This window comes from Euprymna scolopes, chromosome 35, assembly GCF_053919585.1.
Source record: "Euprymna scolopes isolate OS-2025 chromosome 35, ASM5391958v1, whole genome shotgun sequence".
NCBI lineage: Eukaryota > Metazoa > Mollusca > Cephalopoda > Sepiida > Sepiolidae > Euprymna > Euprymna scolopes.
In genome coordinates, this window is record NC_136516.1 from 67,387,068 (window position 1) to 67,405,826 (window position 18,759).

The window sequence follows — 18,759 nt, forward strand, 5'->3', positions numbered from 1 at the left end:
ACCCTAAGTCTGAGTGATAATATGAAAAATATAGCAATTACATGTGATTTTATGATTTTGCTGATCAGACTTAGAATTAATGGTAAAAGATACTTAACTGCTTAAAAAGTTAGAATGTATCAGAAATGGCATTATTTTACATTATATTTGCATGCACAACGGAACCCTCATTCTAAATTCTAAAATATTGTTTCAGTGTATTCACAGATAATCGCCTTAAAAAGTAGAATCTCATATGTTTGGAGGTATTTTAAATGTAAATAAAAGTTTTTTTAAAGTTAAAATACTACTAAATGGTCGCTCTTTATATATTCTATCCAACATTTCGATAAACTTATAAGATTTTCATGTATATTTTTCACTTGTGCCAAAACCAAACAAAATATAAAGAAATATTTCAGAAGATGTCGTGATCAGACAACACCAAGGTCAAAGTAGTGCCAGAAAAAAAATGACCAAGTTTTGATTTTGAAATCTCTAACAGGAACCATATGACCGTTTATCAAATAGGTGCATAAAGCTTTTTAAAATCTGTGATATTGAATAAGCAAGTGAACTGTAGGATATTTATTTTGCTTACCATAAAAACTAATAAAAACAAATTAAATTAGGCTTGGAGAGTCAATGCTACAATTGGGTATGGGATACATTTTATTCGGGGTTTTCTTTGTCAAATATGCTTGGAAATAACAATTGCCACAGTCGTGAAGGATTTCCTTCAATTACTTTTGTAGTCATCCTGTCTATCCTCTTTTCAATTTGACACATTTCTTTTTCAATTCTTTCACAATTTGTCCATCATTTTCACTTCAGAAATCGCCACAATGCCACATTTACTCTATGAACTATCCTGTTTAAAATATCTAAAATGCTTTTAATTGAATTTAATTTCATGACCACATGAGATCATAAGTAATGAAAAAACATGTAATCAATATCCCACATCTCTCTCTTATATATATATATATATATATATATATATATATATATATATATATATATCACATAAAGCTACTTTGGTTAAATAAAAAATGATTATTTTAATATACAAACATTGTGTCCGAGTTGATTGCTATTTACTGTTGTATTTTCTTTATTTTTCTTCTGCTTCGTTGTATAAGTTGGATTTTTTTAAATAATAAATATGGTTTTTCATATAAAATTTTATGCATAAAGATTCTTGTAAAAATAAATTTTATTCATAAGAAAAAATATTTTTCCAGTATGCCACACAGACATTTATCAAAACAGTTCATTTTGCTTCAGAAGCAAAACATCGACTTCAGGCCCATTGTTAGATTTTATAGAATAATGAACGTGGTTTTTCATATGTATTTTTATGTTTGTTAGATAAAAACATAAAAGAAAACTTTTTCTGTACTAATTTGTTTTTATGATGGAATAAAATTTGTTGCACTGGCATACATTTTGGCGTACTTTTTGGCAAACCAAAATAGTTGAAATCTGGCATGCTGGCGTCCCAAAAATAATTACCCAACGATTGGTATGCAAAATAAGAGAACAATGTAGGGAGAGAATAGTTGATAAAGCCCGTCCTATGTTAAGAATGTGTTTCTACATAATAACGTACTATTTAGAAAAGCATTCTTAACATTAGGAGCAACTTCTGTTAACTATTCTGTACCTTCCCTCTTTAAAAAAATGTTCATATTTTTTCTCACAATTATACGCATTTGGTCGATTATTAGATTGATTTGTGTTACTTTAAAAGAAAAACAAATTACAGATACAAATAATAATAATAATAATAATAATAATAATAATAATAATAATAGCAGCAGCAAATATATTAATCCTTTTAGCTAAATCACTTCTCCAAAACGGGATTCTACATTTTTATATGATTATGTGGTGAAAAGAAAAAAAAAAACAATTATTTTAAAATTTCACACATAAAATTAATGTAAAATGATACTCATTCCTGGCCCATTCTTGGTTACTTGTTCAAAAATCGAAAATTAAACAAAATATTCATACAGCATAACATTTTCGATCGATTGTTAACATTTATTCATGTGTTTCTACCAGCATTTGTTTAATTTTCAATTTTGAGCGGTTAGCAATTGTCCTTCTACCGGGGATATTGGGCAGCCATTTTTTAAATTCTAACTCAAAGAAACACTAAGATGATTACATTCAACTCTACAGGTTGTTTTAAACCAAAAACACACTTTAAAAGAAGTTTATACACAAATAAATTTATTCAGCTTTGGTAACATTTATTTGTTGCATATTTGTTTATCATTTCTTTTCTTTTTTCTGTTAATTACAATAATAAATGCTCCAATCTCATTCTTCTTTTTTGAGAAGTTTAAATGTTGATATAATTTCCTTTTTAATAAAGAAAATCTTTAGGTTTTCTCTTTATGCATTTTATCAAAGATTTTGATAAACTCATCAGAAATTTTCATCTATATTTTTCACTTGTGTCCAAAGAGAAGTGCCATAAAACTTTACTTTAATTATTTCAGAAGAATTTGATAACAGATATTGGCAATGTACAGCTGCACCAACGAAATTTTAACCCCCCCCCCGTCCAGAGCATTTAAAACCTTTTAAAAATCAAGTGAACTCCTTCAGATGGAGCATATAAACATTTCACGAATAGACACAAAAAATTTACAAAGGGATTAGACAAGTAATCTCTTGATAAATGACCAATAAATAAAATAAATTAAACTTTTTGAATCCATGTTAAATCTGTAAATGTGATTTCTGGCCCTTCTCAGTCTTATGTTGTAAAGGAACAACTTCTAATAAAAAATAATTACATTTTTGTTTGTTTCATTTTTAATTGTCAAAAAAAATTTAAAAGAATCGGTTTGAAATCAGAAATTAGGCTATAATTTTTCCGATTCCAATACCCAAAAAAGTTTCGATTTTTCAGATTCTGATTAATCGTCCTAACACTAATATAAATTTATAAATATAAATATGTATGTATATATCATGGTACCTCAGTACTCGACCATAATTTATTCCAGATGTTTGTTCGAACACCAAAATGTTCGACAACCGAAAGGATATTTCCCTTTAAAATTAACTGAAATAGAATTAAGCGGAGGTTGCACTGACAGAGGAGACGGTGTATGCTGAGGAACTCAGAGACTGCCATACTCAAATAGGGCTCTCCAGCCACGCTTGAAGATGTCCAAAAATAATCCACTGAAACACCAAGGTACATGTCATTATCTCTTGAAATAGAAAATTGTCTACTATAAATATGTTACTGTTGTAAGTGTAAAGTTCGTTTATATACTGTTGTGCTAATAAAAGTGTATGTTGCTGCAGCTTGCCCATCTTATAAGAGTGGTAACAGTATACAAAAGCTGTACAATGAGTTTGGTGACTTTGAATTGCTTGTCCATTGTCAGTGTTGTTACTCTCTTCCTCTAAGTATATACAACGCTCTATAAGGAAAAATATTACACACACATTTGTTACAAGAACAAGTCACCTCTTCTTGTAAGTGAGTAAATATGAGATAGGATAGCTAGAGATTCGAACCTGCAAAGCTAGGATTGGAATTGAGAATTCCGATCATAAGTTAAAATAAATAATACAGAATGTTATTGAAAATGGAATGTAGAATTAACCATTGTTTAGTTCACATAAAATAGTTAGATATCTGTTTATTGGAAAAGGAATGTAATGATGCAATTTTGTGAAATTAAAATAAGGAATTTAAAAACGAACAATGGAAAATGTTATATTTATTTGTAAAGTGGGTTAATCAAAAATTAGGTTAGAGAAATCAGCTTTGTAGAAACGTGAGGAACAATGCATGCTTAGAGACGGAGGCATGTCAGGCCACGAGTCCGAGATGCATGTGTTTGGTCACGCAATGACGTCAGGAGTTCTCAATATAGAGAGCTTTAGGTCAGTAAGTCAGTCAGTCAGTGAGGGGAGAAGAGAGAAGTCAGAGGTCAGACAGGGTCGGACAAACAGAGCTGACATTCCGCCTTGGATGAGAAGAAGGTGAGAAGAAAGAAATCATGTAGAGACTTTGAATTCCTTGATGCAAAGCCATTGACCGGTCGAATGGAATAAACGAACAACTTCATAATTTTGTATCTGCATCTTCGTGTTATGTTATTCAACAGAAAGGTATTGTGAGTTTATATTATAAGTACTTTGTGTAAATCATCATCTCAAAAATACGTTAAGAAACATATGTGTCAATGTTATAGAAACACTCCCATTCACAGAACTGTCAAACAGTATAAATGTCAATATCTCTATCAATCTCACAATCAATTTATCTATCTATATATCTAAATATCTCCCTCTCATTGAATTACATGTTCTGGCTCTGTATTAAAACGTACCCTCTCTCTCTTTATATACACCGATCGTCTATCTCACACAATATAATCTCTCATAATATGAACACTCACTCATATCAACACACGAATAACGAATATATGTCATCCTTTCAAAAATAACACTCAGTATGCAACACATTTAGTTTTTGCTTGTAAAAAGAAAAAGGGTTTCTTGTTTTTTTTATGTAAACATGCAGGTACAGGATTCAATTGTTTTCAATTACGTTGTGTATATGTTTGTAGCCCGTGAGCGAACTGCCAACTGTACATACCTGGCTTTTAACATGTCTTTTTAGGAAGCGAAACAATTTGCTCCACTTCAAACTCTGTCTGTTCTCTGTCTAATTAATTATTATTCCATTTACATCAGTTACGTCAACTACATTATTTATTTTAATTTCAATTCAATATTTTTGGCGAATATCGATCATTTATACATCTGAAAAATTAATTTGTTTTCCATTGCCTGTTGACATAAACAAAATAAACAAAATCATAAACAAAATTCGGGTTTGTATTACTGTACACATAGATTCAAAAAAGTTGTCAAAAAACAAATATATAATAAATAAATGTTATCAAAGGCAAGATAAGTTATTTTTCTACCTAACTAGATATGTTTTTAGTGTTTTTATTTAATGTAACATGTTTATTCAGCTCAAAAAGAATACAGTGTTTACCGATGTATTGGAAAATTAAAACTGGTGCCCGACTCTCTCTTTTACATGGTAAGTTTGGGAAAAGGAGTTAAAAATAAAAAAAAACTAGACAAAATACTGTTAAAAACCCACCGAATATATGTCAGCCTATGTCACGGTAACATATATTGAGCAAGTTTCTAACAGTATTTTGTTTAATTTTTATTTTTACCTCCTTTTCCCAAACTTACAACGTCAAAGAGAGAGTCGGGCACCAGTTTTAATTTTCCAATACATCGGTAAACACAATGTTTTTTAAGCTGAATAAACATGTTACATTAAATAAAAATACTAAAAACATATCCAGTTAGGTAGAAAAGTAACTTATTTTGCCTTTGATAACATTTATTTGTTATATATTTGTTTTGTGACAACTTTTTCGAATCTATGTGTACAGTAAAACAAACCCCAAAATTCTAACACAAAGTTGTATTCTTATGCTTTCACCTTTGTATTATTTTCATTGTTTTGAATCGTGATTCACTGCAATATTTTCACAGTAAACTTCATATTTCTTTATTATTTGGTGTTTCTTATGTATATAAGTCTGATTTAATTAATGTTTTTTTTAGTTTTAAACAAGTGATGTTATAACCATTGATATTAGTTCTCTTCTTGCAACTTGAAAGATTCCTATTAGCAGCAGCATATTTGTCACCCCTACAAGTAAACTCAACCTTTCAATTCAATATAAGCACTTATTCATTAATAGGTTGGCTGATTGGTTGTTGACTTTTACACACTGTGTCAATTGATGTAGAGTCATTTTGTGACAAAACCATAAATGTATACCTTATATACAATTGATTTGTGTATTCATTTGTTTTGTAGGTGGACATTTTGTCATCTGTAAGTGATCGTTTCTATTTAACTCACAGATGGAATCTTGACAGATATTACTCAATGTCAGTAGACCTGGAGTGATAGTACTGAAGACAGCTTTGTATCGGGATGTTCAGAAGGTGTCTTGAATAGTTGCTAGGCGTTGGGAAATAAAGTATGCAGAAAAAAAAACATTCAAAGCGTTGGGAAGATGAATTGTTTGTAGTGATATGCAAAAATCTTACCCATTTAGTTTAACTTTGTAATGAGAAAAAAATCACAAATGGGTCAGAATGGACCTGAGAGTAATTATAATCATGGAGTAACCCCATATTCTCCAAAGCTCCAAAATAGCGGCTTTATTACCAGATGTACTTTAAAGTTAAAGCTAAGATGACCACTAGTCATATACATTTTCACTTGCTTGGTGAACCTGTGTTGTTAATATGAAAGAAAATCTATTCAACTTTCGTAGCATACACTATAATAAAAATGATTGATGAAAAGAAGAAAAACAAATATCTGACTTGACCAGCCTGTGAAACTAAAACAACATTTTATGATAAGTGGAATTCTCATTTTAAATTATGGACTAGATTCACAAAGATAGAAAAGAAGCAGAGTTTTGCAATATGCAAATTGTCAGAGTGATGGGTCTAATATATTCCAGTCTTCTAAGATAAATTCATACTGTTTTACTGAAGTTGGTTTATATTGACCTGCTAATAGTCGTCCATGTACAGGTTAGTTCAATATTGATGCGGAATGACTGGTGTTGGGTATTGCTTAATATATTTCCAACGTACTACTCTCCACAGTTTACCACATACAACTTCAAAAACTGTTGAGGAGAAAGCTCGGCCATGCAAAATGAAGAAATCAAAAAGGTAAAAATATGGTTCAGCAGATTTTTATTATTTGAGAAAAGTGATTTAAAAAAGATGATCTTATTTTTGTTTATAAAACCTTGTGTTCAGATGAGTATCTTTCAAAGAGCAGGTCAAATAATACGCAAATGTTTGCAAATATTTATACCTGGTGCTACCAGATGAGGTTGTCTGACTTGAAATTCACCAAACATTGTTTTTCTTTTCCTTTGCAAAACTCAATCATGTTCTGTAAAGTCAAAAACAAGACAAACAATTTTTCTCTACAAAACAAACAAATCAAACACCATGAAAAACTATTTGAATAAATAAAGAACTTGAAGCATAAAAATTATCTAAAATTACTGAATTTAGCATTAAATAACCTGAAAAGCGCTGATATGCTATTAAAGACTATTGGGAGCTCAGTGACTATATAGAGATCCAAGATACTGGCATGTGTGAGAAATTTAAAAACTTGGTAAAGGGAGCCCACCTTCTTTGTAGCAGACTTGGCAATATCTTCTATGTATTTATTTTGATTCATGCTGTGAATATTAAGTCAGGGAGTTTGAAGAATGAAAATATCAAAGAAGAGGAAAAAGCACAGCATCATTTTACTTGAGGTAGTTCTGGCAGTGTAGCACATCAACAATGCAAGGTTGGATAAAAAATAGACAAAACTGCATCTGTTATTAACAGAAATCCAAGTTATGCTAAGAAAACTAATATCAACTGTTTATGTTATAACATGATACACTTGAAAAAGATATATATAAATATATATACACGGTGGAACGATAAAAGTGTTGCCCTGAAGAAAACACCACTACAACTTTATTTTAAAACTTTTATTGAAAAAATCAATTCAGGTAACTTGATTATGTAGGAGAGCTGACAGCTATTCAATGTAACCGCCTTGAGCCTCAATCACCGCCTCGATACGGGTTTGGAACTGGAAGCATGCATTTTCCACAAGCGCCGGCGGTAGCTCAATGATTACCTGGCAGATGATGGCGATCAGGCTGGCTTTAGTGTTGTGGGAGGTCATGTTGGTGATGTTCCCAACGTATGACCAAACAAAGTAGTCCAGCAGGTTCAGGTTGGGGAAGAAGGGAGGGGGTTTTATGAAAGAACAGTACAAAGTTGTAGCACTCCTTCTCAAACCAAGTCTGGGTCTTTTTGGACTTGTGGGCTGGTATGAAGTCCTGTTGCCATACCCAGGGTCTACCAACAGCCACCTGATTGCACCAGGGGATCACCACGCTCTTTAGTACATCCAGGTACACTTTGATGTTGTCTTCAAAGCCAACTTCGAAAATGTTCGGTGGCATGATGTGGCCCTTACTTGAAACCATACCAAAGACCATAACCGTGGCTGGAAACTTTGTTTTTATCACTCTGGGAATGTCCCTATTATTCGTGACAATCCAGTGATGCATTTTGATAGTTCTGGCAATAGTCCTGTTTTCATAACTTGGATTGGTAGAGAGCATGAGTTGTACAGCGGTGCATCTCCGATCTCGCTCGTTGAATATTGTGTTACTTTCAGACATGATAGAAGGCTACTATCGCTCTTGGGATTTATTTGTCAACTAGTAGATCTCCAACAAAAAAAAGAAAATCGGTTTTCATCAAACAGAAATGGAATCATGTCGTCTTTTCTAGGGTGACAATTTTATCGTTCCAGTCTGTATATTAATAAATATTATATAAGTTTCAACTCCAGTTTTCTTCAGGTTGTTATATTCAGCTTAATGTCTGTTTCACATGCTGTCATGTATTGGACGGCTTTTAGAAATTGGCTTACAAACATAAGTGCTCCTATTCTTTGGATTCTTCAGATGACTTCTCATCATCACCGTTATTTTCACAATGTCTTAGTCAATGTAATCTCCATCCTTCTTATCTTGTCAAACTCAGAAATCAGCACAGAATTTTGAACAGAAACGTTTATTTCATCCATAGGGGTAGCATGCTCTTATTGTGTCAACCATGACCGGGGAGAAGTCCTAAGTAATTCGCAATTGTATTTTGAGTATTGCCCAGTATTAGACCTTCAAAAGTGTAACTTTTATAACTGAATTTTATCAAGTACTCTATTCACTATACCATGCCCCCTTGAGGCCTCATCTCAAAAATCCAAAAATAAAAGTAACTGACATGTATTAATTATTTATTTAGGTAAATATGATGTTTCTAGATGTGTTTCTTAATTAGTATGAAATTGGTGATTTGGGTATTTGTAAACAAGTGAAAACTTTGTATGTCAACTAATGCAAACAATAGTTTGAAGAAGAACAATGCGAATCAGTTGCGAGTTCTTTCACTGATCGATTTGAAAGGAGAAGCAAATGAAACTGGCAACCTTGTGTATTTACTGATGCAAGTAACATTTGGTTTTAAAACTTGTTGGAAGTAAACAGCGTTATTTAATTTGAAAACCCAACTATATGACATTCCTTCACTTAATCTATTATAATCATTTCTAATGCTAAGTAAACATTCATATTTATTATGTAGTTTAATTATATTTAGACAAATGTATATTTCATTTAATTTATTTAATTTATTGTATGTGAAAAATTCATATTTTTTAACTATGCTAATTAAATATTCATTTTCTTTACCATATATTTAATTTAATATATTAAAAAAATATTTCATTTTCAGTATTAATTATTTCCATACATATTTTCTGTAAATAAACATATTTATTAAAAAAATATATATTTCAATGAAAATAATCATTTTCTAAATATTATTCTATATTGACCTACATTTTCATTGGGGTCTTCAGATTAAGTAATACCATTTACTTCTGCTGAGTGTCAAAATTGAAAATCACTTGGATCAATAAATAAGCAGAATCACCATTAAACCCTAACCCAAAGCCATAGAGTCTGTAGATAGTTTGGTACTTGTTGTATTTCTAAGCATCCTATTTCATTTTCTTAGCATTGGAACAATCGTCCATAGAACTGGTTGAATCAGGAAAGAGTTGAGTCGGTACTCCCGATGGTGCATGAATATGAACATTATCTTCTGAAATATTGCGCACAATATTTTTTTCATCTTTGGATGGAACTTCATCACTGACTGTTTGAGATTTTGGATTTCTTTAAAAAATAAACAAAAAAGGAGAAAAAAGATTATAAAAACAATAAAACATACAAAAAACATGTAAAATAATTTATTTTTTATCATTTATGTTATTTTATTTCACCCCAAACAAGCCACTTGGATGTAAGGGGTTACTATTTGGACTAAAATCTACAGGGATTCTATGTAGGAAGTTGAGCAACAAGATGTTCATTTGAACTTCTGCATGTCAGTACAATCAGAGAAGCAAGGACCCAGGAGAGAATTCCAAAGTTTAGCAGTTTGAGGGAAGAAACTATTGGAGTAGAAGGCTTTCTGGTATATAGGGATCTCTATGGTGTGTGAGGGTGGGATTTTGCTGCATGTCAGATTAGTTGGAGATATTTATGTTGAAGGAGTACAAGTGTTTGGAGTTTTTTTTTTTTTTTTGCACGGTGGTCACCACTTATCAAGGCCCAGAAGCCACTCAGGGATAAGGGTTATTGCAAGTACAGTACGTTAGTGTGGAGATTTAATGAAGTGTTTACTTAAGAGGGCGGTTCATTAGAAATTTGTTAATGTTGGACTTGAAGACATCCAAGTTGTAGTCAGGTGGGAAGCAGGCAGACGGAACAAAGTTCCACAGGCGTGCAGAAAGAAAGAAGTTTTGTTCATGGAATCTACATTTTGATTTAGGCACAGATAAAGAGTGGGGGAAATTTTTCACAGTGGATTCAATTAGACGGGTGTTTTTTGTGAAGGATTGGTGAGGGGGGACCAGAGATTGAAGTTCAGACGAGCACCTGCCATGGAAGTAACAATAAAACAAGGATAGGCTCGCAACGTCTCTTCTGTGGGAGAGAGGTTGCAGGATAGAGAAAAGGGCATCCCCCACTAAGCCACAAAGTCTATTTTGTACTCTGTCAAGGCAGGATAAGCTGTTTTTAGCAGCTCCTGCCCAGATATGGCAGCAGTATTCCATCCTTGGACGTACTTGGCTTTTATATAGATAGAGAATTGCATCAGTAGTGAGATATCTTCTGGAGCGGTAGAAGGATCCCACCATCTTTCCAGCGACCTTGGCAACAGACTTGATGTACGTGTTCCATTTCAGATCAGGAGTAAAGGTCAAACCCAGAAGCTTGTCAAAACATGAGGCTTCTCCTAGACGAGAGCCATTCAATTGATGCCAGATGGGGATCAGAGCGTTGATGATGTAAAGATAGGAGTTTGGTTTTAGATGCATTAAAGGTAACCAGCCACGTCTTCCCCCACTGAACCACGCACTCGAGATCAGAGGAGAGAGAATTTACAGCCTTTGACGTGTTGCCGTAGATGGTCATGTCATCAGCATAGATGTCAACGAATGATTTAAGTATATGTTTAGGGAGATCATTGATGTAGATCAGGAAGAGAGTTGGGCCCAGGATTGACCCTTGAGGGACTCCAGCATTAATACTGCTGGCCTCTGATTTTTGTCCATCGACCACTACTCTTATGAGCCTATCGGAGAGAAATGATTTAATGATTGAAAAAACATTTTCAGTTATACCGTAGCTGGAAATCTTGTGAAGTAGGCCCTTATGCCATACCTTGTCGAAGGGCTTTGATATGTCAAGAGCAATTGCCCTAGAAAGCCTAAGCACAGTCCATTAAAATATTTGTAAAACAGGTACAGGGATCCAAAATTCTGGTGATGGGATAGAGGTTGGCCTTTGGTTGATAGTGTGGAACCTATTAGGTTGGAGACTATTTTTAACCATGTCTAGAAGTGAGAGACTAGTGGAAGATGCACCAGCATACATGTGGCAACAATACTCCATGCATGGGTTGATGGTGGCTTTGTAGAGACATTGGGTATTCACAGATTTGAGTAATTTTCTAGCATGATAGAGAGAGCCCACCTTCTTCATAGTAACTTTGGCAATTCCCTCAATATATTTATTTCAACTCATGTTGCCTGTGATTGTTAAGCCGTAGAGTTTGAATGAAGAGTTTTTAGGTAATGTATTATTAATCATGGCAATCAGTGGTTAAGAAGGTTTCTTGTAATTGTTAAAGGAAAGAAGCTTAGTCTTGGCAGCATTGAATGTTACAATCCATTTATGTCTCCATCATGTCTATTATAGAGCATGGTGTCATCAGCAAATATACCCATCTCAGAGACAATTTTATCAGGGAGGTTATTTATGAATATCAAGGATATAAAAGTCCAAGGATCAACCCTTGTGACACACTCACATGTATATTATATTGCTTTGATGTAGGACAACTTGAATTTTTCTCTTGTCTAAGAAAGATTTGATTATATTAAGTATTTGTCCAGTAATTCCATAGGATTTAATTTTCATGAGAAGATTTTTGGGCCAGACTCTGTCAAAAACCTTAGATATATCTAGGGCTATTGCCCTAGCCTCCCTTTCTTTATCTAGTGCGTGGTATATACATTAAAAATTATAGTTAGGATATCTGCAGTAGAACAAACTTGCTTAAGACCATACTGTTGGTTGGAAAGAAGTTTAGTATCTATGAGGTGGTGCTTGGTTGATTAAGGACTCAAAGATTTTGGTGAAGAGAGGAAGAAGGCTAATATGGGGTGATCTTTGAGCAGGTCAATTCTTTCACTAGAATTCAAGCAATTTTCCAGTAGTCAGGAAAGCAAGATTCGATAAGCCATTTGTTGAAGAGTTTCAAGAGAACTTCAGTAGAGTATTTTTTTTTAATAGTATATCAAGAATGAGATCAAGATCACACACTTTCAAGGTATCTAGTGTCTTTTATCATGAACCTGTGGCGGGGTCATTTTCAGATCATTTGAGTGTGGCTTCTATCCACAAAGGGAAATTTGGGAGAAAGTGATTTGTTGGGTTTAAAGTAGAGTTGGTGACAAACTGCCAGACAAGCAGGTTAGTCTTCTAGGTTGCCATTCAAACAACCTCATGGTTGTTGAATAGTGGGGGAATTGTTGATTGCTTATTATTTACTACACTGTTATAAATTTTCCAGAAATCGCGAGTTCCTTATTTCTGCAAAAATGTTTTTTGGTGATTTTGGTATGCCTTCTATGCTGCAACTATTTCATTCTTACAATTATTTCTAGCTTCTATAAACTTTTGTTTATTTGTACTGGACTTATGTCAAATAAATCTGCAGAATGCATGCTACTTTTGAGCAATGACAGTTGCATAAGTAGAAATAAACCATTGGGAAAAGTGGCATTTACTATAAAACTTTCATGTGGGACATGTGCTTCAATTGCTGTTTTGAACCATTCAGTAGCCTCATTTGCACATTGTTTTGCAGAAAGAGAAAAGATACTACTCCATGAGACATCTCTGATATGATCCCTGATAGCTTTCCAGTAAACCTTCTAAAAGTACCTTGTCATTTTGAGCAATGGCTCTTCAACTTGGGGTTGAGGTTGAGTGTTTAGTGTGATGTTTACCATTACCACAATGTGATCAGCATCCCCAAGTGAACTATGGGCATTAGTTATACAATCCTGATGCTGATCCTGACAATCTGGGAGATGGGTCGGGAACGTGACAGTATGTCAGGGAATGAGATATAGAAAAGCTATGAATGCTGCTACCAGCTGCATCTATGAAACCAAGTCAATTACTGGTCATCTGATTCTAGTTTGGATTTTCTAGTCAAGGGGAGGGTGTTACAAATATAGACTTCAAGTCCATTCATTTGTCTGTCTGAGTCCTTACAGCAAAATGGAAGATAGCCAGATATGTTAAAATGGTTAGAGGAGATAGAGGATTGTAGGTTAGTTTTACTTAGCTCTAAGATATCTGGGGAGTTTGCTAGGAAAAATGATTATATGTCGAAGTTAATTCTAAGTCCACAGATAGTTATGAATGCAAGATTCAAGGGAGAAGAAAAATTGGTTTTGTTTGAGTGTGCATCTGGTTTAATTGTAGTTTTTGTTTGAGCTGTCATTTTATCTGATAGTTTCAGTTTTAAGGTGAGAGGTGTTGGATGTACATGATATGAAACAAGCACACACAAGTAGATCATCAGTCTACTCTTCATCCTCAAGATTGTGGCCTCAGCAAAGTCCATTGGAGATGGGTGAAGGATACCTTTCCATGCGCGACATAGCACTGTCATTTTATCTGATCTGATATTTCAGCATGACACATAATGATTTCACCTGAAATGCATTTGTTTAAAAGATCATAAATATAGACAAGAACCCAGAAGTAGGTACTGTTTTTAAGTATTTTTTTCTATAAATAATTATTTTAATTCTATTAATATAGTTAAGATTAATGAAAAAAAATTTCCTTTTTTTTTAATGTGAAAATCACTCACTCACTGTATATGCCTTTGCCTCATGTGAGTACTGCTAAAAATAATGGCCAAATCAACCCCAAGCACTCTAGTTTACCCATGAAAGAGAAACTGGCAAATGAATTTAGTTTGTTAAAGGCCTCTACCTTAATTGTGTGTGTATATACAGATATAATACCTGTAATCCATTATTTTACATTTACATCCATTCTCAAATTCATAAACTGTCACATATCTGTTTCAGAATTTTTTAGATAAGGATTGATCATTCAGATTACTGTTCCCATCTCACAATGATTCTGTTGATGTAACGTCTGACCTTCTTTCAAATTTGTCTTGTCCAACTGGAAATCTGTAGGGAATTTTAAATTGGCCTATTTCATCAGTCATGACCAAATGACCAAGTAGAAACCCTTCAACCTTCAGAGGACTATTACTTAAAAATGATAACTTAGCACTTTATACATTGTGCCACAGATTCATGTGAACAATTGTAGTGGGAATTTTGGGAGCTTTAAATCTATTCTTGTTTTAGATACGTATTGTTACTATATTTATATCTATATATTTATCAAGTCTGACAAGACACTTCTGAAGAGTCCGATAACTTATTAATCATTAAAAACAATGAAACAATGTTTAGAGAGGAAGGAAGGTTTGCTTGATTACGTCTACAAATACATCATTTTTCCGATTTAAATGAATCTTCTTTTAATTCAAAATTGATCTGTGTTTTGAAGATTGATAATTCATATTATTTTATTATTATTCAAAATATTGTTTTCATCTTGAATGCTATTCTCACGTTTTTACTGATGTGACCCCCAATCTTCCTCAGGTGCATCTTGCTTAATTTAGCTGTCTTTATATTGAACTGCATAAAGAATTTTGAACATTTATATAATCCACAGCAGCAGATTTTTCTCCTCCCATCAACCGTGACTGGGTAAAAGTGTTAATAAATTTTTTTAAAACTTTATTTTTTTTGTTTTTTTATGGAAATTATTCCAGACAAGGCATGAAACCACTTGATGTAAGGAGCTAAAAAAATATATACTACTTGAAGATCAAAAATTATCCAATATTTTTGACTCACAAAACAGCAATTCTTCCCTTTTTGTCAAAAACATTGCTCATAGAATGTGAGGATTTGACAAAATAAGGGAAGCGAGAGTTACAAGCTGCCGAAATTAAACTCAAAGTCTTCTTTCTACTCTCGTTTGAACCTTCAACCTTCAGAAGACTGTCATTTAAAACTGCTTGCTAACTGTTGCACCATGTGTTGATAAAATACACCTGAATAAGTTTAAAGGTCACATTGGCCAAAACATTTTATAAAACATCCAAGATGAGAATAATAGTTTGAATAATTCAAATACAAAATGCCAAATATCTGTTAAGACAGTTTTCTTGCATAAACAAATATAAAAATCTTTTAAAATTATTGAATGTAAATAGCTTTCAAAACTTTCAATCTAATTACATAATGGTTTGCTTAGAATTTTTAAGCCAGAAATTCACTCTTCCACATTCAGCTTGATAAACATGTCAAAATTAAAAGACACCCTAAAAAAATGTCAACAATTTTTCTAAAAATTCTTACAGCTTAAATTCCACCCCTTCACTGTTGAGGTTTCTAGATGCTGAAATGTCTTCTACTTTATTAGTTTCTTCCCTCAAACTGCTATACTTGGAATTCCTTCCAAGTTTCCTGCTTCCTTGATTGTACTAACCTGCAGAAGTTTAAATGTAATGTGAACTGACATCTTGCTACTCAACTTCCCACAATAGCTTGTTAGATACGATCCCAAATAGTAGCCCCTTATGTTCCCATTATGTTTTCAATTTTTAGGCAATGTGTGTAAAGTATGTTTTCTCAAAAAGAAATATGTTTAATTCGTTACGAAAAGAACAAATAAAAACTGAAAATAAATATTTTTTTTAATTGTTAAAAGAAAAAAGAATGAATTATTTTGTAATAATATGAAATTTGGAAGCATTTCAACAATCAAATAGTAATTTAAACTTGCTTTAGAATCTTTAGTAAATCTTCATGCATTAAAAGATTGGTGTCTAGGAAATCTATTTACATTTGATTTTAAAGAATTTAAAACCAAGAGGATGGAGTCAAAAGGTATAAGGTCCAACTCAAAATCAAACTTATAACAGGTACCTCACTATGTTCAGATATAAAATTTGGTCAATTATCAGTGCTTGGGACAATATTGAAGATTTGATTTTTATGAAAGATGTAGCTCCTCCAAACTTTGATATTGTTTTCCATGAATGGCTGCATGCTTACTTCCTTAGAAGATGGATGGGTCATGGCCATAGTTTCTTGTGAAATCAGTTGATGTGATTTTTTTTTCATTTCATTCAAAGCAGTCTTTACAACACACAAAAAGATGGCCGACTCTTACTTAACTCTTGAGGAATTCATGCATGAAAAGATATTTTAAAAATTACTTACCCTAACACTAAGTCTTATTTTCAAGCCTTCCCCTATAGGATTACTAATCGGGTAAGTCATTTTTTTAATCTCTTTTCAAGCATGACACTCACACAACAATTAAGTAAAAGGGAGCCATCATTTTTTCATGCATAATAAAGATATCTTAATAAATAATAAAATTTTGAAATACAAAACTTACAAACAGTTCCAGCATATTAAAAGTATACAGGTCAATAGAATAGTATTAAGTTTTATTTCATTTGGCATAAGTTATTTGTTATTGTTTTGTTTTTTTCTTTTCTTTTTACGAGTTATTGACTGTTAACAATTCTGCACTTTTTACCCAAAAAATTGAAGTAAAATGCTAGGTAGGTACAAATAGTATTGGATAAATAAACTTACCTTGGAAACAGCTGTTCATGTGAAACACAACCTACTCCGTACATTGTTGAATGTTCTCCAATCTGAACATTTGTTGCATTCACGTTATAACTCACTTGATAAATAATAGGTGTCGTGGAAATCTCTGGTGATGGCGTTAAAAGATCAAAAGAACGTGGTTGAAAATCAGGAGAAGGAGTCTTCCAATTCTTATAATATCTCTCTTTGTATTTACGAATTTTTTGTGCATGTTGTAGGAGTTTTGTTAGCTTTTTCATGGCAAGCTCTCTGTGAATATACCACTTGGTCACACATAAAGATTTCATGCCAACCGGCACAGGTCTAGCTGTGTTAGTGAGGAGCATTATTTGACAGTTTCGTGAGTTCATATTTTGTTTATCGAGCAAATTTATCAAGAGCTCATTTGACTTATACTGAAGCACAGAGTCCTCGAAGAAAGACTCAGTCAAGTAAAGTATTATACAAGAACATTTGTCGAGGAGTAGTTCAATATGTGCAAACATCTGAACACTCGGCGATATAACATCAAAAAGGTCTACTTTTGGGCGTTCATTATTTTCTAAAACAATCTGATTTTTTATAATTTCTATCAGATCATTCGCATTATCATAGTCATTCTCACAGTATAATATGGCGGCATCATAAAACTCATCTGAATGCATCAAATTTAGATATGATGTTTCTTTAGTTTCAGATTTATCTTCTTTTTTCCTTCCAGCATCAAAATTTTGTGCTGAAACAACAAAATCAATAAGACAAAATACATTTTAATATTGTTTTCTAACAAGGTTAAAAACAATAATTGAAGATTAAACAACATAATCTATATATATATATATATAAATCAATGTCTGTGTGTGTGATGTCTATGTGTTCACTATAGAAAACAGGTTAGATAATCTACATAAAATCTAAAAATCTATTCTTATGTAAAATCTCTGTTAAAACAAAGGAGTTAAGGGAGCTATGAAGGCTGAACTGCCTTTAACTTCAAATGTATCCTATTTTGATTAAATGTATATCATGTATAAAATTATCCAGCAAAGACAATGAAAGTAGTTCCACACTTTTAGGTAACCCTGTATGTACCAAATATCTACACGCTCCTACCTCTAAGACACCCATGGCAACAAAAACCCATCAAGACTTCAAATATGTATATTCGATTATAATAAAATTTAAACCATATGTATCAGAAAGTTTTCCAATATTTCAGCTTTTTTCAAAATATATTAGGAGGAAAAAATCGGGAAGATGAGAATAGTCAAACAAAAAAATCGGGAAGATGAGAATAGTCAAACAAAAAAATCGGGAAGATGAGAATAGTCAAACAAAAACATCGGGAAGATGAGAATAGTCAAACAAAAACATCGGGATGATGAGAATAGTCAAACAAAAAAATCGGGAAGATGAGAATAGTCAAACAAAAACATCGGGATGATGAGAATAGTCAAACAAAAAAATCGGGAAGATGAGAATAGTCAAACAAAAACATCGGGATGATGAGAATAGTCAAACAAAAACATCGGGATGATGAGAATAGTCAAACAAAAACATCGGGAAGATGAGAATAGTCAAACAAAAACATCGGGATGATGAGAATAGTCAAACAAAAAAATCGGGAAGATGAGAATAGTCAAACAAAAACATCGGGATGATGAGAATAGTCAAACAAAAAAATCGGGAAGATGAGAATAGTCAAACAAAAACATCGGGATGATGAGAATAGTCAAACAAAAACATCGGGAAGATGAGAATAGTCAAACAAAAAAATCGGGAAGATGAGAATA

The 18,759-nt window shown here is 32.8% G+C and overlaps 1 protein-coding gene across 1 annotated transcript in view; it reads right to left on the reverse strand.

Moving 5' to 3' along the window:
• Window positions 1-9,530: 9,530 nt before the first annotated feature.
• Window positions 9,531-18,759, reverse strand: part of LOC145259898 (uncharacterized) — a 45,507-nt gene continuing 36,278 nt past the window's right edge. The window contains exons 4-5 of the mRNA XM_080117815.1: window positions 16,970-17,702; window positions 9,531-9,851 (exon numbers count right to left, since the gene is read on the reverse strand). Coding sequence (XP_079973941.1) covers window positions 9,674-9,851; window positions 16,970-17,702 — 911 coding nt within the window. The 3' untranslated portion in view covers window positions 9,531-9,673. The remainder of the gene's footprint in view (window positions 9,852-16,969; window positions 17,703-18,759) is intronic.